Raw genomic sequence first — 22,534 nt, 5'->3', positions numbered from 1 at the left:
GCCCCCAGCCTGTCCCGGTGGGGGAGATTCCCAGATGGAGCAGGAGCGATGGATAGTGCTGGAAGTGCAGATCTGGCCTCCAGCCGGGTTTTCTCCTGGGATTTTTCCTGGGAATAGGGGGAGTGGAACACCCTGGGCTGGATGCACAGCTGGAATTTCCTCCCTGGAGCACCCGGAGCTTGGACACGGCCCCATCCTCCTGGGAAGGGCTGTCCCTGCTCCCTCAGGAATTCTGATGTTGGGATTTGATTGGATTTTTTTTTCTCTCCCTCTCTCCGGTGCCTCACCCAGGATTAAGTTTAACGATGGATACAAGGCGGTGGCAAGGTACCAAAATGTCCTGGTGGGAGGGATCCCAGATTTCGGGGTGGGATCTGGGATTCTGGGGGATTGCTTCCATTCCAGCCCATCCCAGGCACCCACATCCTACAAACAGGTGCAGGTCTCAGAATAAACCCAGGATTTGGGATCCAGGCCAGCCTCACCCTGTGCTCCCTCTGCACCGTATCCCGCATGGTGATATCAGGAATTACAGTGCCAGGACACAGGGAAAGGCTTCCCACTGGGAAAAGGAAGCTTGGGGTGGAATATCAGGAAGGAATTCCTGGCTGGGAGGGTGGGAAGGGGCTGAGCGGGAATTCCCAGGGAAGCTGTGGCTGCCCCTGGATCCCTGGAAGTGTCCAAGGCCAGGCTGGAGCACCCTGGGATAGGGGAAGGTGTTAGGATTGGGATGGGACGATCCTTAAGGTGTCTTCCCACCCAAACCATTCCTGGGATTTGAGGGTCAGCCCCTCCCTCTGTCCTGCTCCCGTGGGCTGTGTCCGCTTGGGAATATTCGTTAATTCCTCACCTTCCTCCTCCTGGCTCCGAATCCTCCCAACAGCGAAGACCCGGAAGATCCCAGGTACGGGACGTGGCGTCCCTGCTTCCCTTTGGGAATGGTGTGTGCATGGATGGGAGCAGTCCCTGCATGGTGTTTGGATCCAGGGAAAACGGCCTTTTCTGGGATCACCCACCCCTGGGATTATCTGCATGGTGCTTGGATCCAGGGAAAAGGGCCTTTTCTGGGATCACCCACCCCTGGAATTCCCTCTGTGCTTCCTAATCCCAGCAGGGACAAATCCCCTTCCAGTCAGGGACTTCTGAAGGGGTTCCCAGAGTCTTGTTTGTCTGTATTCCAAGCAATCCATGGATGATCCTTCCTTTCTTTCCTTCCTCCCATTCCTCCATCCATCCCTTCACCTATTCCATGGATCCATCCAGGGGTTCCTCCCTCCCTCCCTCCCTCCCTTCACTGATTCCATCCATGGATCCATGGATCCATCCATCCATCCATCCACCCACAGACCCATCCATGGATTCATCCGTGGATCCATCCATCCCTCAGTTCATGGATCCACCTGTCTATCCCTTTACCCATTCCATCCATCCATTCAATCCATCAATGTCCATCCATCCATCCATTGATTCCTTCACCTATTCATCATCATCCATCCATCCATCCATCCATCCATCCATCCATCCATCCATCCATCCATCCATCCATTCTATCCATAGACCTATCTATGGATTCATCTATGGATTCATCTATGGATTCATCTATGGATTCATCCATGGATCCATCCATCCATCCACCCACAGACCTATCCATGGATTCATCCATGGATCCATCCATCCATCCCTTCATTCATGGATCCATCTATCCTTGCCTTCACCCATCCATCCATCCATCCATAGACCTATCTATGGATTCATCCATCCATCCATGGATCCATCCATCCTTGCCTTCACCCATCCATCCATCCATCCATGGATCCATCCCTCCACCCCTGATCCCATCCCTACCAGTGCTGTCCTACCCCTGTTCCCGTTCCCTGGGATCCTTGGGAATCCCGGGCACAGGGATCTCTCCCTCCGGGACCCTCCTGGATTGCCTTCGTTGGGTTGCTCCGTGCATGTGGATGAGTCTGGGGGGAGAAGGTGGATCAGAGTCCATCCCTGGATCACAACTCATGGAATCGCTCCTTTGGATTGCAGAGCCAAGGCCAAAGGGAAAGAGAAAAAGCACCTGGTGTTGCCGTTCAGGTATCCCGATTCCCTGATCCCTGATTCCCAGGGCACCCTCCGGCTCCAGGCTCCAGCCCCTGGCAGCAGAATCCCCCGGGAACAGCAGCAGGGCAGGACCATGAGACCATTTTCCCGAGGAAAGTGCTCCGAATTGAGGGATAAAATGGGAATTCTCCATCTGTGCCCAGGCTGGGACTGTCCGTGGTCACCTTTGGCAGGGGAGTTGGACTGGAAGGGCCCCGGGAAAAGGAAAGGAGGGAGAGAGGGGAATTTGGCATTGGCTGCTCCACCAGGACCTTGGGAAAGGATCCTGGATCCCTCAGGAAGCGCTGATCCGAGTGCCAGGAATGCAGTGGATGCAGGAATCAGGAGAGGAGAGATGCAGGAAACACTTGGAGGAGAGAAACAGAGGAAAAAGAGGGAGACGCTTGGAATGCGCCGTGTTCCTGCATCCCTCACCCAGGGCATGATTTCCCTCCAGGAAGAGGGAAAGGACACAGGATCTGCACTTCCCTGGGCCCTCTCCCAGGGATGGATCCTCAGGGATGGGACATTCCAGCCCCTCTGCCCACCCAGGGATGGGACATTCCCGACCCTCTGCCCACCCAGGGATGGATCCCAGGGATGGGGCATTCCCGACCCTCTGCCCATCCAGGGATGGGACATTCCCAACCCTCTGCCCACCCCAGGATGGATCCCATCCTGAATCCAGAGAACATTCCAGAACCTCTTCCCACCCAGGGATGGATCCCAGGGATGGGGCATTCCAGCCCCTCTTCCCACCCAGGGATGGAGCATTCCAGACCCTCTTCCCACCCAGGGATGGAGCATTCCAGACCCTCTTCCCACCCAGGTATGGATCCCAGGGATGGGGCATTCCTGACCCTCTGCCCACCCCAGGATGGATCCCCTCCTGAATCCAGAGAACATTCCAGAACCTCTGCCCACCGAGGGATGGATCCCAGGAATGGGGCATTCCAGCCCCTCTTCCCACCCAGGGATGGGGCATTCCAGCCCCTCTTCCCACCCAGGGATGGATCCCAGGGATGGCACATTCCAGCTCCTCTTCCTACCCAGGGATGGATCCCATCCTGACTCCAGGGAATATTCCAGCCTCTCTGCCCATCCAGGGATGGGAATATCCCAGAACCTTTGGGACATTCCTCCCATTCCAGGGATAGATCCGCAGAGATGGGATATCCCAGACTCTCTGCCCACCCATGGATGGATCCCAGGGATGGGACGTCCCAGAACCTCTTCCTACTCAGGGATGGGGCATTCCAGCCTCTCTGCCCACCCAAGGATGGATCCTCAGGGATAGGAGATCCCAGAACCTCTTCCCATCCAGGGATGGAACATTCCCGACCCTCTGCCCACCCAAGGATAGGACATCCCAGCCCCTCTTCCCACCTAGGGATGGATCCCATCCTGACTCCAGGGAACATTCCAGACCCTCTTCCTACCCAGGGATGGGACATTCCAGCCTCTCTGCCCACCCAGGGATGGATCCCAGGGATGGGACATTCCAGCCTCTCTGCCCACCCAGGGATGGATCCCAGGGATGGGATATCCCAGACCCTCTTCCCACCCAGGGATGGATTCCATCCTGACTCCAGGGAACATTCCAGAACCTCTGCCCACCCAGGGATGGATCCCATCCTGACTCCAGGGAACATCCCAGACCCTCTTCCCACCCAGGGATGGATCCCATCCTGACTCCAGGGAACATCCCAGACCCTCTTCCCACCCAGGGATGGATCCCATCCTGACTCCAGGGAACATTCCAGCCCCTCTGCCCACCCAGGGTGGTTTGGATGGGGAAGGGAAGGAGGGAAGGATCCCACCCAGTGAGATCAGCAGGATGTGATCCCTGCCTTGAATCCCAGCCAGTCCATCTCCAGTGGGTGTCCAGCAGGACCTGGATCAGATCCCTGAGCTCCAGGAGAAGGCCTGGAATGATTTAATTCCTCTCCTGGCAGCTTTTCCAATGCCGAGCTGGGGTTTGGTGCTCCCGGGAGGAGCTCAGCTTGCAAGGGAATCAACTTTCCCTGCTCTGCTGCCACAGCAGGAGTCGGGACAGGGGAAAAGCAGGAATTCTTGGATTGGAGATTAGAGCAGGATGATCCCTGCCCGTGCTGCTCTTCCCAGTTTCCCTCCCGTGTCCCATTTTATGCTGGAGCTCCTTTGGAATTCTCCCAAAATGCAAAATCCAGCCTCACTTCACTATTTAATTTTTTCCTGGATGGTTTTCCAGCAGCTCGGGCACAAGGAGCTGGAATTTCAGGGTCTGAAATCTGTTCCCTTGTCCCCAGCCCGCCGGAGGAGCCGATGTAATTAACTCCAGCCTCCTTAATTACTTCCCGAGCCGCTTAATTGCTTTCTCCTCCCTAATTGCTGCGGGACAACGAGGGCGATTAACCGGGGAGGGAGAGGGAGGGGAGGGAAACGGGGAGAGAAGCTGGAGCGGGGAGGAAAACAGGGAAGAAAATAAATAGGGAAGAAGGACCGGGGGGAAAAATAGGGAGGAAAACGGGAAAGCAGGACTCGGGAGGAAAATAAGGAGGAAAATAAAAAGGGAAGAAAATAAATAAGGAAGAAGGACCGGGGAGAAAAATAGGGAGGAAAACAGGGAGAAAAGTAGGGATGAAAATAAATAGGGAAGAAGGACCGGGGAGGAAAACAGGGAGGAAAACAGGGAGAAAAGTAGGGATGAAAATAAATAGGGAAGAAGGACCAGGGAGGAAAACAGAAAGGGAAACAGGGAGGAAAGTAGAGAGGAAAATAAATAAGGAAGAAGGACCGGGGAGAAAAACAGGGAGAAAAGTAGGGATGAAAATAAATAGGGAAGAAGGACCGGGGAGGAAAACAGGGAGAAAAGTAGGGATGAAAATAAATAGGGAAGAAGGACCTGGGAGGAAAACAGAAAGGGAAACAGGGAGGAAAGTAGAGAGGAAAATAAATAAGGAAGAAAATAAATAAGGAAGAAGGACCGGGGAGAAAAACAGGGAAAAAAGTAGGGAGGAAAATAAATAGGAGAGAAGGACTGGGGAGAAAAATAGGGAGGAAAACAGGGAGAAAAGTAGGGATGAAAATAAATAGGGAAGAAGGACCCGGGAGAAAAATAGGGAGGAAAACAGGGAAGCAGGACCTGGGAGGAAAACTGTGAGGAAAACAGAAAGAAAAACAGGAGGAAAGTTGGGAGGAAAACAGGGAAGAAGGACCAGGGAGGAAAGTAGGAAGGAAAATAAATAAGGAAGAAGGACTGGGGAGAAAAATAGGGAGGAAAAAAGGGAAGCATGACTGGGGTGGAAAACAGAGAGGAAAAAAGGGAGGCAGGTCCAGGGAGGAAAATAGGAGAGAAGCAGGATCCAGGAGGAAAGCAGGGAACAGGACTGGGGAGGAAAAAGAGGTGGAAAGCAGGGAAGAAGGACTTGGGGAAGAAAACAGAGAGGAAAGTAGGGAGGAAAATAGGGAAGAAGGACCGGGGAGGAAATCAGGAAGGAAAATAGGAAGGAAAATAAATAGGGAAGAAAGACTGAGGAGAAAAACAGGGATGAAAAAAGGGAAGCAGGACCCAGGGAGGAAAGTAGGGAAGAAGGACCAGGCAGGAAAATATGGAGGAAAATAAAAAGGGAAGAAGAACTGGGGAGGCAAATGGGGAGAAAAAACAGGGAGGGAGGCAGGAGCCAGGAGAAAAACAGGGAGGAAAAGAGGGAGAAGGACCAGGGAAGCAGGACCAGGGAGGAAAGCAGAAAGGAAAACAGGGAGGAAAACAGGGAGGAAAAGAGGGAAGCAGGGCCAGGGAGGAAAACAGGGAGGAAAAGAGGGAAGCAGGGCCAGGGTGGAAAACAGAGAGGAAAAAAGGGAGGCAGGTCCAAGGAAGGAAATAGGGAGGAAAATGGAGAGAAGCAGGATCAGAGAGGAAAACAGGGAACAGGACTGGGGAGGAAAAGGAGGCAGAAAACAGGGAAGAAGGACTTGGGGAAGAAAACAGAGAGGAAAGTAGGGAGGAAAATAGGGAAGAAGGACCGGGGAGGAAATCAGGAAGGAAAACAGGGAGGAAAAGAGAGAAACAGGAAAACAGGGTGGAAAACAGAGAGGAAAATAAGGAGGGAAATGGAGAGAAGGAGGATCCAAGAGGAAAACAGGTAACAGAACCGGGGAGGAAAAAGAGAAGGAAAACAGGGAACAGGAGCTGGGGAGGAAAATAAATAGGGAAGAAGGACTGGGGGGGGGGGGAAATGGGGAGAATAATAGGGAGGGACGCAAGACCCAGGAAGAAATCAGGAAGGAAAACAGGGAGGAAAAGAGAGAAAAGGACTGGGGTGGAAAACAGAGAGGAAAATAGGGAGGAAAACGGGGAGAAGGAGGATCCGAGAGGAAAACAGGGAAGAAGGACTGGGGAGGAAATCAGGGAGGAAAACAAATAGGGAAGAAAGACTGGGAAGAAAAATAGGGCAAAAAAACAGGGAGGCAGGACCCAGGAGGAAAACTGGGAGGAAAAAAGAAAGGAAAAGAGAAAAGCAGGACTGGGGTAGAAAACAGAGAGGAAAATAGGGAGGAAAAACTGAGAGCAGCAGGATCTGAGAGGAAAACAGAGAACAGGACTGGGGAGGAAAAAGAGGTGGAAAATAGGGAAGAAGGACCTGGGGAGGAAAACAGGGAGGCAGAAACTGCAGAGAGAAACATGGGAGAGAAGCAAACCAGAAGCCAGGGAGCAGAGCAGGATCTGGGAGGGAAAAGGGAAGGATCGATGTTTCCTATGTGGAGTCTGGGCGGAAATGAGGAATTCCAGATCCGGCCCATTCCCTGCAGCACAGGCTTCTCTGGAGGAGGAATATGGATGTGTTAGGATAGGGAAAACCTCCAGAAAGGACAAGCTGTGTGTCCTGCCCAGGAGTTTCCCAAACCCAGGAATGAAATCCAGGAATCCTGCATGTCCTGCATTAACGGCCCCAAACACAAATCCAGGGAATTTCCCTCGCTTCCAGCTCCAATGCTGGGAGTTGGGGCGTCCTAAACCACACAGGGATGTGTTCCACCTAAATTTTAAGCTGAGACAGGGGAAGTTTGGATAGGATATTCTTCTCTCTGAGGGTGGGGAGGGGCTGGGATGGAATTCCCAGAGAAGCTGTGGCTGCCCCCGGATCCCTGGGAGTGCAAGGCCAGGCTGGACACTGGGGTTTGGAGCACCCTGGGATAGTGGAAGGTGTCCCCGCCATGGCAGGGGTGGGATTATGGATTTTTAAGGTCCCTTCCCACCCAAAGCATTCCATGATTCCCCAGTGCACTGAAGTTTGTTTGCCTTTTATTCCCTCGATATTCCACCACCGGCTCCAGCAAAGGCAAGGAGAAGACCAAGGAGCAAAAGTAGGTTTGATCTCCCTGCCCCTCCTCCTCCTCTTCATTCCTACTTTTCCAGCTGATCCGGTTGGTTTGCTCCCCCTGCTCCTTCTCCTCCTTTTCACGCCCACTTTTCCCATCTGATCTGGTTGGTTTGCTTCCCCTGCTCCTCCTCCTCCTTCTCTTCATGCCCGCTTTTCCAGCTGATCTGGTTGGTTTGCTCTTCCTCCTCCTCCATGTTCCCACTTTTTCCAGCTGATCCAGTTGGTTTGCTCTTCCTGTTCCTCCTCCTCCTCTTCATTCCCACTTTTCCAGCTGATCCAGTTGGTTTGCTCCCCCTGCTCCTCCTCCTCTTCATGCCCACTTTTTCCAGCTGATCCGGTTGGTTTGCTCTTCCTCCTCCTCCTTGTTCCCACTTTTTCAGCTGATCTGGTTGGTTTGCTCTTCCTGTTCCTCCTCCTCCTCTTCTTTCCCGCTTTTCCAGCTGATCCAGTTGGCTTGCTCTTCCTGTTCCTCTTCATGCCCACTTTTCCAGCTGATCAGGTTGGTTCCCTGTCCCTCCTACTCCATGTTCCCACTTTTCCAGCTGATCCAGTTGGTTTGCTCTTCCTGTTCCTCCTCCTCCTCCTCTTCATTCCCACTTTTCCAGATGATCCGGTTGGTTTGCTCCCCCTCCTCCTCCATGTTCCCACTTTTCCAGCTGATCCAGTTGGTTTGCTCTTCCTCCTCCTCTTCATTCCCACTTTTCCAGCTGATCCAGTTGGTTTGCTCTTCCTGTTCTTCCTCCTCCTCCTCCTCTTCATTCCCACTTTTCCAGCTGATCAGGTTTGTTCTCTGTCCCTGATCCTCCTCCTCCTCCTCTTTGTTCCCACTTTTCCAGCTGATCCAGTTGGTTTGCTCCCCCTGCTCCTCCTCCTCTTCATGCCCACTTTTTCAGCTGATCTGGTTGGCTTGCTCTTCCTGTTCCTCCTCCTCCTCTTCATTCCCACTTTTCCAGCTGATCTGGTTGGTTCGCTCCCCCTGCTCCTCCTCCTCCTTCTCTTCATACCTGCTTTTCCAGCTGATCCGGTTGGTTTTCTCCCCCTCCTTCTCCTTGTTCCCACTTTTTCAACTGATCCAGTTGGTTTGCTCTTCCTGTTCCTCCTCCTCCTCTTTGTTCCCACTTTTCCAGCTGATCAGGTTTGTTCTCTGTCCCTGATCCTCCTCCTCCTCCTCTTCATTCCCACTTTTCCAGCTGATCCAGTTGACTTGCTCTTCCTGCTCTTCCTCCTCCTCTTCATTCCCACTTTTCCAGCTGATCAGGTTGGTTCGCTGTCCCTCCTCCTCCATGTTCCCACTTTTCCAGCTCATCCGGTTGGTTTGCTCTTCCTGTTCCTCCTCCTCTTCATGCCCACTTTTCCAGCTGATCCAGTTGGTTTGCTCTTCCTCCTCCTCCTCCATGTTCCCACTTTTCCAGCTGATCCAGTTGGTTTGCTCTTCCTGTTCCTCCTCCTCTTCCTCCTCTTCGTTCCTGCTTTTCCAGCTGATCCAGTTGGCTTGCTCTTCCTGCTCTTCCTCCTCCTCTTCATGCCCACTTTTCCAGCTGATCAGGTTGGTTCGCTGTCCCTCCTCCTCCATGTTCCCACTTTTCCAGCTGATCCGGTTGGTTTGCTCTTCCTCCTCCTCCATGTTCCCACTTTTCCAGCTGATCCAGTTGGATTGCTCTTCCTGTTCCTCCTCCTTCTCCTCCTCTTCATTCCCACTTTTCCAGCTGATCTGGTTGGTTTGCTTCCTCTCCTCCTCCATGTTCCTACTTTTCCAGATGATCCGGTTGGTTTGCTCCCCCTCCTCCTCCATGTTCCCACTTTTCCAGCTGATCCGGTTGGTTTGCTCTTCCTGCTCCTCCTCCTCCTCTTCATTCCCACTTTTCCCATCAGATCCAGTCGGTTTTCTCTCCCTGCTCTTCCTCCTCCTCGTCATTCCCACTTTTCCCATCTGATCCAGTTGCTGTGCTCTCCCTTCTTCTAAAGCCAGACCTGTCCACCTGGAAAAACTTGGTTCTCTTGGACGTGTGGCCTCAGGTTTTGGAGCCTTCAGGGAATATTTATCCAAAAAACCAAGGAATACTTATCCAGAAAAATCTATGGAGGCTGGCAGTGCCTGAAGGGAACTGAGAGGCCTTGAGGGATCCGTAGGGATCGGATGGAGGGAGATTCCCAGGCTGGACATGGGCAGGAGAAGTCTGGGTGCAGACAGCACTTAGATCCAGCTTTTCTTTGGATTTCAGGAAAAGGTTCTTCTCACAGAGCTGGCTGGGCACTGGAACAGCTCCCCGGGGAATGGTGACATTCCCAAGGCTGCCAGAGCTCCAGGAGCGCTGGGACAGGAACAGGGTGGGATTGCTGGGGTGTCCTGGGCAGGAGTTGGATCTGTGATCCCGGTGGATCCCTTCCCACTCAGGAATCCCGTGATCTGACAGCTTTTCTGCCTACATTAGGCTGCCAAGTTTCTTCAGCTCCTGCCTTCCTTTTATTCCCAACAATTTTCATGGATACTGGACTGGGATGTTCCCCCAAAAACCAATCCTCTGGCTCAAATTTAAACTCAGCTCCAGGGAATGATCCTGGAATCAGCCCCAGGAGCTTCCCCATCCAAGAGGTCTCTCCTGGCTCCTATTCCCTGTTTTGTGGTTTAGGGATCATTCCATGGCACATCCCATGGATGGATCCTCCCAATGTATGGGATGAAGCAGGAGGTGGGGATGAGGTGGAGAAGGAGGAGAATGTCCTCAAGGAGAGGGCAGAGTCAGGAAAAACGGGAAGAGCTCTCCCAGCTCTGGTCCTTCCTCTGGGAAGAAGCACAAAGGGATTAAAGGTTGGGATCTTCCCAAGGGTGTAGGATGGACCCGGCAGTGGGATCTGTCCCCTGGAAGAATTCCTGACAGGTGGAATTCCTGCAAGGAAATGAGCCATGGGAATGCTATTCCCAGCTCCCAGCTCCCAGTGAAGGGCAGTGATTAAAATGTCCTTTTATCCATGGATAACTCACCAGTAACAGGATTTTCAACAGGACAGAGGCTGCTCCCAGCTCCCTGCTGTGGCTCCAGAATCCCCATGGATTCTGGAGATCCCCATGGGCGAAATCCCAAAGGACAAAGCCAAGAGAAGCAGCAGGAGGGTTTGTGGAAGTGGAGATGATCCTTGCTCAATCCCATATTAGACCCCAGGATATCCATGGGAAGAGGCTGGCTGGAATCTCTGGTGTCCAACCGGGATTTAAACTTCCTTGGAAGTTCTTCCAAATCCCAGTGAAGGGCAGTGATTGAAATGTCCTCTTGTCCATGGATAATTCACCAGTAATGGGATCTTCAAATGGAAGCTGGCCAGGACAGAGGCTGCTCCCAGCTCCCCGCTGTGGCTCCAGAATCCCCGTGGATTCTGGAGATCCCCATGGGTGAAATCCCAAAGGAAAAAGCCAAGAGGAGCAGCAGGAAGGTTTGTGGAAGTGGAGATGATTCATGCTCAATCCCATATTAGACCCCAGAAAATCCATGGGAATGGGCTGGCTGGAGTCTCTGGTGTCTAACATGGATTTAAACTTCCTTGGAAGTTCTTCCCACTCCCAGTGAAGGGCAGTGATTGAAATGTCCTTGTATCCATGGATAATTCACCAGTAACGGGATTTTCAACAGGACAGAGGCTGCTCCCAGCTCCCTGCTGTGGCTCCAGAATCCCCGTGGATTCTGGAGATCCCCACGGGCGAAACCCCAAAGGACAAAGCCAAGAGCAGTAGCAGGAGGGTTTGTGGAAGTGGCAATCCCATATTAGACCCCAGAAATTCCATGGGAAGAGGCTGGCTGGAATCTCTGGTGTCTAACATGGATTTAAACTTTCCTGGAAGTTCTTCCCACTCCAAACTTGCCAGAATCCAGGTGGGATGTGATGAAGTGGCTTCTCCAGAGCCTGGGTTCTTCAGGAAAGCGGGAGAAGGGTGGGTGATGGCCCAGGAGGGCTCTCGGTGCAGTGGCGGCGGCTCAGGTTCCGCAGGTGCGCGGATCCTCATGGAATATTCATGTGGAGATGGTGTCAGCTCTCCACCAGCCCCGGCTTCCCACCGGCGCCGTCGGGAGTGTGGTGGGAGCATCGGGAAGATCCCACAAAAACCCTGCTGTGCCCACGGAGGAGACTCGGAGGGATCCCCCATCCCTGCTCCGTCCCCTCCGGCACTGGGATGGATGTCCCACCATAGAGGCTCCACCATTCCCACCTTGGATCTTCCAGAACCTTCTCCTGCAGGGCTGGGTGAAGGTAGAAGCCGGGATGGGAAGGGGGAGGTGTTTGGGGTATGGGCAGGGCTCGCCCAGCTTGGGAAAGGGACGGGTAGGGATCAGGAAGGGGTTGGGGATTGGGATGAGCCACTGGGAAGCTGCTCCGGAACTTTTGGGATGGCTCCGTCATCATCCTTATCCTGCTCCATCCCTTCTTCCCAGCACCTGCTGAGTGCTGCCAAAATCCACCAAAATCTGCTGCTTCAGAATTTATTTCTTTGTCTCTTTTTCCGTCTTATTCCTTTTTCCCTCCCATTTTTTTTTCTGTTTTTCTTCCCCTTATTTTTCCTGGTGCTTTCTCCTGTTTGTTTGGAATTTTTTTTCCTGCTTCATCCTCGGATTTTTTTTTTAATCCCAACAGTTTTCTTTCCCAAAGTTTTTTCTTTCCTCTATTTTTATTCCCATTGTTTTTTTTTCCCTGCTGCTTCCTTCTGGGGTTTCTTTCCCATTTTTTCTGAGTATTTTTCCCTTTTCTTTTTTTTTCTACTTTCTTCATGTTCTTCCCTCAGGTTTTCCGCCTCTCCCCTTTTTATTTTCCCTCTATATTTTTTCCCTTTTTTTTTTTCTTTTTTTCCCTTGCTTATTCCTCCTAGGGTTTTTTCCTGATTTTTTTCTTTCCTATTCCCCCCTCCCCTCATTCCCCCACCCCAATTTTCCCCCCATTTTCCCCCTCCATTTTTCCATCCCCATTTTTCCTTTACAGTTCCCTGCCCCATTTCCCCCCATTTCTTTTCTTCCCTGTTTTCCTTTCCATTTTTTCTGTTTTCCTTCTTTCTTTTTCCTTTTCTCTTTTCTCATTTTACCTTCTTGCCTTTTTTTCCTGTCTTTTCTTAATTTCCCCTTTTCCCCTTTTTTCTTTTTTGTTACTTTCCCCAATTTTCTTTATTTTCCCTTTTTCCTTTTAACCCTCCCCCCCCTTTTCTTTTTCCCTTTTTTCCCTCTTCCCCAATTTTTCCTTCCCATTTTCCCCCTCTCCCCAGCACCCTCCAAACTCCGTTATTCCCTTCCCGTTCCCCTTCCCAAGGCTCCATTCCCTCCTGAGCATGGACACACCACCCGCACCTTTATTCCATATTTTTATTTTCCGTATTTTTCCCTCCAATCCACCTCATCCCGTGGACGTCCCAGAAGCTTTTCCCCTTTCCCAGGTGTGGTTTTCCCCCAGTTTTTAAATCCCAGTTATTTTTCCACGCATCACCCCAAACCCACCATCATCATTTTGCAGTCAGGAACACCTGAGGGATCCGAATCCTTGGTCTCCGTGGATTTGGCAGCTGGGAGAGGACCCTGATGGGATTTTTCCATGCAGAGTCCATCACCAGCTGCTCCTCGCTTTTGTTTTCCTTCCCAAGGAACCTCAGGAATTCCCGGGACAGGGATTTTATCAAATCCATTTAACAAACGGATTTGATAAAAATTTGATTAATTTTATCAAATCTATTTAACAAATGGAAGCTCTGGGATGGGCGGGATTTTTTTTTTGCTCTCCATTTTTGAGAATTTCATGGAAAATAAGGAATGTAATCCAGCCAGCCGGGAGGTGTGGCTGGAAGAGCAGAGAACGGTTTGGGAGCAGAATTCCAGAGCCTGAGCCGTGATTCCAACATTTCCTCATTAAATAAATTAGTTTGAAAACAGCTCCAAAGGGTCTCATCCCCTGGGTGCTCCCTGGTGGGATAACAGATATGGAATCCTCATCCTTAATTTTTCTCCTCTGATCCATGGAAAAAATGGAGCATCCTGGGAATAAATCACAGCTCCCGAAGTGTTGCTTAATCCCAGGTTTAAATAGTTCTTGGATCTTATCCCAGTCTTATCCCCTCCCTCCGATACCTTATTTTCCCATTCTCCTTAATTTTCTTCCCGCTTGCTCTGGCTCTCTCTGTGTCCTGGAGACATCAGGGTGTGATTTCCAACCAGGACATAATTCCAGGGTTTTTTTGGGCTTGGGAAAAAATTCTCAAGGGTAAAACTTGACCCTTTGGCCCCATCCAGAGGTAGGACTGGGAAATCCCTCAGGGTCCCTGTGGTTTTCTTGTGGAAAGACATCCCAATCCTACAGAATCCAGGAGCTCTGGATCCCCTGGATCCCCTGGCCTGGCAGCCAGGCGAGGTCCAGGCTGGAGGTGAGGTCCAGGCTGGAGATTAGATTTGGGTTGGAGGTGAGGAAAAGTCCAGGTTGAAGGTGACATTTTGTTCTGGCTGAAAGTTTGGAGATGAGGTCCAGCTTGGAGGAGGTGAGGTCCAAGGTGGAGGTGAGGTCCTGGCAGCCAGGTGAGGTCCAGGCTGGAGATTAGATTTGGGTTGGAGGTGAGGAAAAGTCCAGATAGGAGGTGACTTTTTGTCCTGGCTGGACAAAGATCCCAGTTTAGAGGGGAGGTCCAGCTTGGAGGAGTTGTCTTCCTGGTTGGAGGTGAGGTCCTGGTTGGAGATGAGGTCCAGGCTGGAGATTAGATTTGGGTTGGAGGTGAGGAAAAGTCCAGATTGGAGGGGACTTTTTGTCCTGGCTGGACAAAGATCCCAGTTTGGAGGTGAGGTCCAGCTTGGAGGAGTTGTCTTCCTGGCTGGAGGTGAGGTCCAGGCTGGAGATTAGATTTGGGCTGGAGGTGAGGAAAAGTCCATGTTGAAGGGGACTTTTTGTCCTGGCTGGAAGTGGATGTCAGTTTGGAGATGAGGTCCAGCTTGGAGGAGGTGAGGTCCAAGGTGGAGGTGAGGTCCTGGCAGCCAGGTTAGTTCCAGACTGGAGATTAGATTTGGGTTGGAGGTGAGGAAAAGTCCAGGTTGAAGGTGACTTTTGTTCTGGCTGAAAGTTTGGAGGTGAGGTCCAGCTTGGAGGAGGTGAGGTCCAGGCTGCCAGGTGAGGTCCAGGCTGGAGATTAGATTTGGGCTGGAGGTGAGGAAAAGTCCATGTTGGAGGTGACTTTTTGTTCTGGCTGGAAGTAGATGCCAGTTTGGAGGTGAGGTCCAGCTTGGAGGAGTTGTCTTCCTGGCTGGAGGTGAGGTCCTGGTTGCAGGTGAGGTCCAGGCTGGAGGTTAGGTTTGGGTTGGAAGTGAGGAAAAGTGCAGGTTGAAGGGGACTTTTGGTCCTGGCTGAAAGTGGATGTCAGTTTGGAGTTGAGGTCCAGGCTGCCAGGTGAGGTCCAGGCTGGAGATTAGGTTTGGGTTGGAGGTGAGGAAAAATCCAGGTTGGAGGGGACTTCTTGTCCTGGCTGGACGTAGATCCCAGTTTGGAGGTGAGGTCCAGCTTGCAGGAAGTGTCAAGGCTGGAGGTGAGGTCATGGTGGAAGTTAGACTCAGGCCGGAGGTGAGGTCCTGGCTGGAGTTGAGGTCTTGGATGGAGATTAGGTTTGGGTTGGAGGTGAGGGGAAGTCCAGATTGGAGGTGAGGAAAAGTCCAGGCTGGAGGGGACTTTTGGTCCTGGCTGAAAGTTAGTTTGGCGATCAGCTCCAGGCTGGAGGGGACTTTTGGTCCTGGCTGGATGTTAGTTTGGCGATCAGCTCCAGCTTGGAGGAGTTGTCTTCCTGGCTGGAAGTGAGGTCCTGGTTGCAGGTGAGGTCCAGGCTGGAGGTTAGGTTTGGGTTGGAAGTGAGGAAAAGTGCAGGTTGAAGGGGACTTTTGGTCCTGGCTGAAAGTGGATGTCAGTTTGGAGTTGAGGTCCAGGCTGCCAGGTGAGGTCCAGGCTGGAGATTAGGTTTGGGTTGGAGGTGAGGAAAAATCCAGGTTGGAGGGGACTTCTTGTCCTGGCTGGAAGTGGATGTCAGTTTGGAGATGAGGTCCAGCTTGCAGGAAGTGTCAAGGCTGGAGGTGAGGTCATGGTGGAAGTTAGACTCAGGCCGGAGGTGAGGTCCTGGCTGGAGTTGAGGTCTTGGATGGAGATTAGGTTTGGGTTGGAGGTGAGGGGAAGTCCAGATTGGAGGTGAGGAAAAGTCCAGGCTGGAGGGGACTTTTGGTCCTGGCTGAAAGTTAGTTTGGCGATCAGCTCCAGGCTGGAGGGGACTTTTGGTCCTGGCTGGATGTTAGTTTGGCGATCAGCTCCAGCTTGGAGGAGTTGTCTTCCTGGCTGGAAGTGAGGTCCTGGTTGCAGGTGAGGTCCAGGCTGGAGGTTAGGTTTGGGTTGGAAGTGAGGAAAAGTGCAGGTTGAAGGGGACTTTTGGTCCTGGCTGAAAGTGGATGTCAGTTTGGAGTTGAGGTCCAGGCTGCCAGGTGAGGTCCAGGCTGGAGATTAGGTTTGGGTTGGAGGTGAGGAAAAATCCAGGTTGGAGGGGACTTCTTGTCCTGGCTGGACGTAGATCCCAGTTTGGAGGTGAGGTCCAGCTTGCAGGAAGTGTCAAGGCTGGAGGTGAGGTCATGGTGGAAGTTAGACTCAGGCCGGAGGTGAGGTCCTGGCCGGAGGTGAGGTCTTGGATGGAGATTAGGTTTGGGTTGGAGGTGAGGGGAAGTCCAGATTGGAGGTGAGGAAAAGTCCAGGCTGGAGGGGACTTGGTCCTGGCTGAAAGTGGATGTTAGTTTGGAGATCAGCTCCAGCTTGGAGGACGTGTCAAGGCTGGAGGTGAGATGAGTTCCCAGCTGGAGGTAAGGTTCATCTTGGAGGTGAAGTCCAGACTGTGGACAAGGAAAGCTCCAGCCTGGACGTGAGGTCTGGGTCTGGCTGGAGGTGAGGAAAGGTCCAGTTCAGAGGTGAGCTCAAGGCTGAAGGTGAGATCCAGGCAGGAGGTGACCTCCAGCCTGGAGGCAAGGCTCATCTTGGAGATGAGATCTGGGCTGGAGGTGAGCTCCAGCGAGATGAGGTGGGGAAAGGCCCATCCCGGAGGTGAGATGAGGCCCAAGCAGGAGGTGAGGCCCATCCTGGAGGTGAGATGAGGTCCAAGCAGGAGGTGAGGTTAGGACTGGGAGTTAGATCCAGGCTGGAGGTGAGGTCTTGGCCAGGGATTGGGTCCAGGCTGGAGGTGAGGTCCTGGCCAGAGGTGAGGTCCCAGCTGAAAATGGTGTTCATTTTGGAGGTGAGGTCAAGCAGGAGGTGATGAAAGGTCCAGCCTGGAGGTGAAGTCCCCGTTTGGAAGTGAGGTCAGGTTTTGAGGTGAGGTCCAGGCTGCTGGTGAGGTTCATCTTGGAGGTGAAGTCCAGTTTGGAGGTGAGGTCCAGGCTGGAGGGCCAGGCTGAGGTGAGGTGTGATCCTGGCTGGAGGTCCCCTGTTACTTCCAAGAACATCTCCAGCAAACCTGCAAAGGTTCCTCCACTTCCAGTGATGGGAATTCTCCAGTTAAAAACCTTCCCCTTTCATGGGTGTCTGAATTTTTGGGGTGTCTGCATTTTTGAGTGTCTGAATTTTGGGGTGTTTGAGTTTTGAGCTGTCAGAATGTTGGGGTATTTGAATTTTGGGGTGCGTGGATTTTTTTGGGTGTCTGAATTTTTGGGGTAATTGAATTTTTGAGTGCTTGAGTTTTGGGGGGTCTGAATTTTGGGGAATTTGAATTTTTAGGGTGTTTGAAATTTGTGGTGTCTGAATTTTAGGGTACTTGAATTTTGGGGTGTTTGAGTTTTCAGGGTGTCTAAATTTTTGGGGTGTCTGAATTTTTGGGTAGTTTGAGTTTTGGGGTGTCTGAATTTTTGGGGTGTTTTAATTTTTAGGCATTTGAATTTTTGGGGCATTTGAATTTTTGGGGCTTTTGAGTTATTGGGTGTTTGAATTTTTGGGGTGTCTGAATTTTGGGTGCCTGAATTTTGGGGTGTTTGAATTTTTGGGTGTTTCCTTTTTAGTCGTTTCATTTTCCGGTGTCTTGGAAGGAAATTCCATTAACTGGTCGGGAGAGATGAGGAGTAGGAGCACAACCAGGACACCCAGGCGGGACTCTGCTCGTGGGGAGGCAGAGTTATCCCAAGCTGAGGCATTCCCAGATAAAAAACAGGATCCAAGATTCCAGGGCTGTGAATTCCACTCTCTATTCTGACTCTGGAATATTTCCTGCTCTGTTTTTCAGCTGACATTTCCTCTTTTCCTTTTGGAAAAAAAACCTCCTCCTGTTCCCACGTCCTAGAAAACACCAAAAAATGCAGCAACTAATGGGGATTTTTATTCTCCCTCTCTTCATCCAGAGCTGGAAAAGGAGTTTTTTCAGCCATGAAGCTTGGAAAGACACGTCCGTCCAAGGATGAGCATCGCAAACAAGGTATGGTCACGGAATGACGGTGGATTCCTGGAATTGCAGCGGTGGGAGAGGAAGGGCTGCCTGTTCCCTGGGCTCTGCACCGAGGTGGGGCTGGAATTGGATACCTCTGGAAAGGCAGGAGAGGGCAGCGATTGGAAATTCATGGCTGTTTCCATTCAGAGCCGAGGATCAGTTTTCCACAGCAAAGGAAAGCGGGAATGCGCGTTTACAGGCAGGGAAGAGCCTCGGTTTGGGTCGCGGTTCTGGGGAAAATTTCCCCTGTTTTCCAGCCAGGTTTGAGGATAGGAAAAGGGAATTTTGCCTGGGATGCTGGCGTGGAAACCTGGGTGCTCTTCGCAGAACCTGGGTGTTCCTCCCGTGGTTAAAGCTTCCAGCAGGACCGTGGGAAAGCATCCAGGATGCAAAGGAGCAGAGCAGTTGGTCCCATGGAAGGGTCTCCACAGCCTGGATTCATCCATGGTCATGGAATGCTCACTGTGTGGTGTCTGAGCAGTGCTGCATGGCCAGGAGGCTCCTGATCCCACCTTTCCCAGGAACCTTCAGCTGTCCCTGGGCTGGGATGGTGATTCCGACCCTTGGCCGCTGGGTAAGGGATGGGTGGATGTCCTTCACACGGTGCCTGCTGGCCAAGCTGGCATTCCAAACGTTCCGTGGGCGCTTCCCTCCCATCCAGACTCTTCTCCAGCTTAGATCAGCTCCAGCCTGGCCTTGGACGCTTCCCGGGATGGAGCGGCCACAGTTCCTCTGGGAATTCCAGCCCAGCCCCTCCCCACCTTCCCAGCCAGGAATTCCTTCCCAAAATCCCACTCCAGTCTCCCCTTTCCCAGTGGGAAGCCATTCCCTGTTTCCTGTCCCTCCATGCCTTGTCCCCAGTCCCTCTCCAACTCTCCTGGAGCCCCTTCAGGCCCTGCAAGGGGCTCGGAGCTCTCCATGGATCCTTCCCTTCTCCAGTTGGACATTCCCATCTCTCCCAGCCCGGTTCCATGGCAGAGGGGCTCCAGCCCTGGAGTAGCTCCATGGTCTCCTCTGGATTGACTCCAGCAGCTCCATGATCATCCCGTGCCGAGGATCCCAGAGCTGGAGACAGCAATTCCCAGCTCCTGTGACTCTGGCTCAGTCTTAATCTCCTGGACGAGTCAAGGACTCCCTTTCCCTCAGGAAAGGAGCATTCCAGCAACTTCTTCCAATAGAAACCCAGGCATGGGGACCTTCCGGTGGGATCTGCAGCAGTTTTTCCTCTTGGGAATGACCCATTTCTCCCATTTTTTCACCCCTCTCTCCTCAAAACCAGGGAGAGGTTGTCTTCGCAACATCTCCAGTGCTCCTCAGATCTCCAGCTCTTCCTCAAATGCTCTTTCACCCCCTAAATTCGGGGTGTTGTCGTTATTCCTCGTTTTTCCTCCCCAAAACCCTCTGCAGGAATTCTGCCCGGATGGAATTCCATGTCATCTCTTTGATAACCCCTTTTCCGAGCAGGTTGTCCTAGACCCGACCTGGTTCCCATTGTTTTTGTGCTCCCAGCCGAGGGGATGGATTGGTTTCCCTCGCTCCCAGCCTTTAATTATTCACCGATGGAAATTAAAACCGGAGCCATTCCTTTGTCCCCTTCCCGCAGATGATCCGGCTGTTCTGGAAACAGAAGACCTGGATAGAAAGGCCATGAGATACGGAGCAGGCCTGGAGCCAGACACCATCTCCCTGGCCTCTGTCACCGCTGTCACCACCAATGTCTCCAACAAAAGGTGAGTTCCGGGGTTGGGATTGTGCCAGCGGGAGGTGAGGATGGATATCCCAAAAATGAGTGATCCCTGACACAGGAAATGTTGGAAATCATTGTCCCACGGAGCCAGTGGGATTTTTTTTGGAATATCTGGCCTGCAGCAGCGATCACCAAAGTTCTGTGGAGCCTCCCAGGGTTGAAGGAGCGTTGAGGGTGACCCTGTTCTTGTAGTGAGAGGGATTTGGGACAAGGGATGGAAGGACAGGACTCAGGGAATGGCTTCCCACTGCCAGAGGGCAGGGATGAATGGATATTGCGAATTAGGAATTGTTCCCTGAGAGGGATTGGGATGGAATTCCCAGAGAAGCTGTGGCTGCCCCATCTCTGGACGTGTCCCAGGCCAGGTTGGACAGGACTTTGAGAACCTGGGTTGGTGTTTTCAGGCTCTGGATGATCTTTGAGGTGCCTTCCAACCCAAACCATTCCATGAATCCATGAATTCCACCTGTGGTTTGACCAAGGGTTTCTTCTGCCTCTCCCAAGGTCCAAGCCCGACATCAGGATGGAGCCGAGCGCTGGGAGGCCCATGGATTACCAGGTAGGTGACACCTGGGCGTGGCCCTCAGGGTCACAGCCTGGGCTTGGGGACACCGATTGCAGGGACCGAGTTCCTGGTGGGTCTCAACTCACTGGACTTAGAACCGGGACATCCCAAGAACTGGAATTTCACTGCTGGAGCCATAAACTCAGGATTAAGTAATTGACTGGGTTTGTTGTCCAGCATGTGAAACCAAGAGGGCCAAAACTAAGCCCAGATTTTGGGGTGTCTGAATTTTTGGGGTGTCTGAAGCCCAAATTAGGCTCTTTTTGAGGTTGTCTCTGTGGAATTTCTTCTTGGAGCAACCTGGGATAGCAAAATGTGTCCCTGCCCCTGGCCGGCAGTGGAATGGACTGAGATTTAAGGTCCCTCCCAATTCCAACCACTCCATGATCCCGTTGTGTTTTCCAGCAGGAGTGAAGCCAATGGGATTGGTCTCTCTGATCCCACAGCTTGGGTAAAATCCATTGGATATTCAGCAGGAGTGAAGCCAATGGGATCGGTCTCTCTGATCCCACAAGTTGGTTGAATCCATTGGATTTTCCACATTGGGTGGAGAGCCCACACCCTGGGGCTGGAACAACTGGGATTCCTGGGATCCTTGCCAGCCCCTCCTCACCTGTGTCCCAGTGGGACCAGCAGACCCCACTGCACTGGGAATTCCCCTCGGTCAGAGGTGGGAGGGTGGGTTAAGGCAGCCTGGAGCTGCTCCCAGGCTGTGGAAGTTTGGGAATTCCTCTCCCCAGGTCAGCATCACCATCATCGAGGCCCGGCAGCTCGTGGGGCTCAACATGGACCCCGTGGTGTGCGTGGAGGTGGGGGAGGAGAAGAAATACACGTCCATGAAGGAATCCACCAATTGTCCTTACTACAATGAGGTGGGTCTGGCTCCGGTGCTGCTCCAGCGCCTCTGGGTTACTCCACCCTCAATTCCGTGATTTCTTTGTGGGTTTTTTGGGTTAAATTCCTGCCAGAATAAGGTGAAATCTCAAACCAAACAGAGAAACTAAGCCTTTGCCCTCTGGAATGTTGTGATCAATGATTCCCAGGTTTTCTGAGAAATCTGTGCTTCCATTGACTCCCAGCATCCCCCATTGGTTATCCATGTGGTTCCATGATCGGTGTTGGGAACACATGGATCCATCCCTGCCGGGCCGTGGGCACCCCCAGGCAACCACAGCTTCTCTGGAAGGTTCCCAATCCTTCTGGGATCCTCCACCCTCGATCCGGTGAATTCCTTCTTATCTGTGGGGGTTTTTTTGGGGTTAAATTCCTGCTGGAATAAGGTGAAATCTCAAATCACACTGCAGAAACAAAGCCTTGGCTCTCTGGAATTTTTTGACGAATGATCCCCAGGTTTTCCAAGAAATCTGTGCTTCCGATGGCTCCCCACACTCAGTGGGGGATCGGTGATCCATGTGGTCCCACGCTGAGTGTTGGGATCACATGGATCCATCCCTGCTGATCCATGGGCTGCAGGAGCTCCCTCGGGCATCGGGGGAGTTCTCAATCCTGTGATTTCTTTCTTATTTGTGATTTTTTGGGTTAAATTCCTGCTGGAATAAGGTGAAACTTCAAACCACACAGCTGAAACAAAGCCTTTGCCCTCTGGAATTTTGTGATCAATGATTCCCCAGGTTTTCCAAGAAATCTGCACTTCCGATGGCTCCCCACACTCTGTGGGGGATCGGTGATCCATGTGGTCCCACGCTGAGTGTTGGGATCACACGGATCCATCCCTGCTGGGCCGTGGGCACCCCCCAGGCAGCCACAGCTTCTCCGGGGGGTTCTCAATCCTGACGGATCCCACCTCTCACGATTCCTTTTTCCCTTCCAGTATTTCGTCTTCGATTTCCACGTCCCCCCCGACGTCATGTTCGACAAGATCATCAAGCTCTCCGTAAGTGACCCCGATATCCTGGTCCTCATCCTTTCTGGGGGGCTTTGGAAGCAAGCAACCCATCCTTGGGATGGGTTTAAGGTCCTTGTTGCGAGATTCCCGACAGGAATTCTCTTCTGCAGACCCCCACTCTGTTTTTCTGGCTCCACAGAGCTCCTGCATTCCCTGTGTCCCTTCATGGGTTGATCTCTGGTATTCCAGAGATCCAAACCTTGGAATTTATTTATTAGAACCAAACCTTGGAATTTATTTATTTATTCTTATGGAGAAGAAATACCTTCCAGAGCCTGCCAGGGAAATTCCTGCGGCATCAGAGCTGTTGTGGAAATCCAGGATTGGGAATGCTGAGAGCAAAGCTGAGGTTTCAGTCCACCCAAAACCAGGAAGGTGATGTGCAAGACATCCAGATTCCCTGCCCAATTAGGGCACATTA

General features: G+C 52.1%; 1 protein-coding gene across 1 annotated transcript in view; it reads left to right on the top strand.

The window, feature by feature from the left end:
- The window catches only part of OTOF (otoferlin), an 89,252-nt gene that overhangs the window by 5,628 nt on the left and 61,090 nt on the right, over nt 1-22,534 (top strand). Inside the window, exons 3-11 of the mRNA XM_038132078.1 lie at nt 292-327; nt 884-904; nt 2,038-2,085; nt 7,408-7,437; nt 17,810-17,883; nt 19,499-19,625; nt 20,147-20,201; nt 20,948-21,079; nt 22,039-22,101. Coding sequence (XP_037988006.1) covers nt 292-327; nt 884-904; nt 2,038-2,085; nt 7,408-7,437; nt 17,810-17,883; nt 19,499-19,625; nt 20,147-20,201; nt 20,948-21,079; nt 22,039-22,101 — 586 coding nt within the window. The remainder of the gene's footprint in view (nt 1-291; nt 328-883; nt 905-2,037; nt 2,086-7,407; nt 7,438-17,809; nt 17,884-19,498; nt 19,626-20,146; nt 20,202-20,947; nt 21,080-22,038; nt 22,102-22,534) is intronic.

The sequence above is a fragment of the Motacilla alba genome, chromosome 3, assembly GCF_015832195.1.
Source record: "Motacilla alba alba isolate MOTALB_02 chromosome 3, Motacilla_alba_V1.0_pri, whole genome shotgun sequence".
Lineage (NCBI taxonomy): Eukaryota > Metazoa > Chordata > Aves > Passeriformes > Motacillidae > Motacilla > Motacilla alba.
This window is presented reverse-complemented; position numbering and strand designations above follow the sequence as displayed.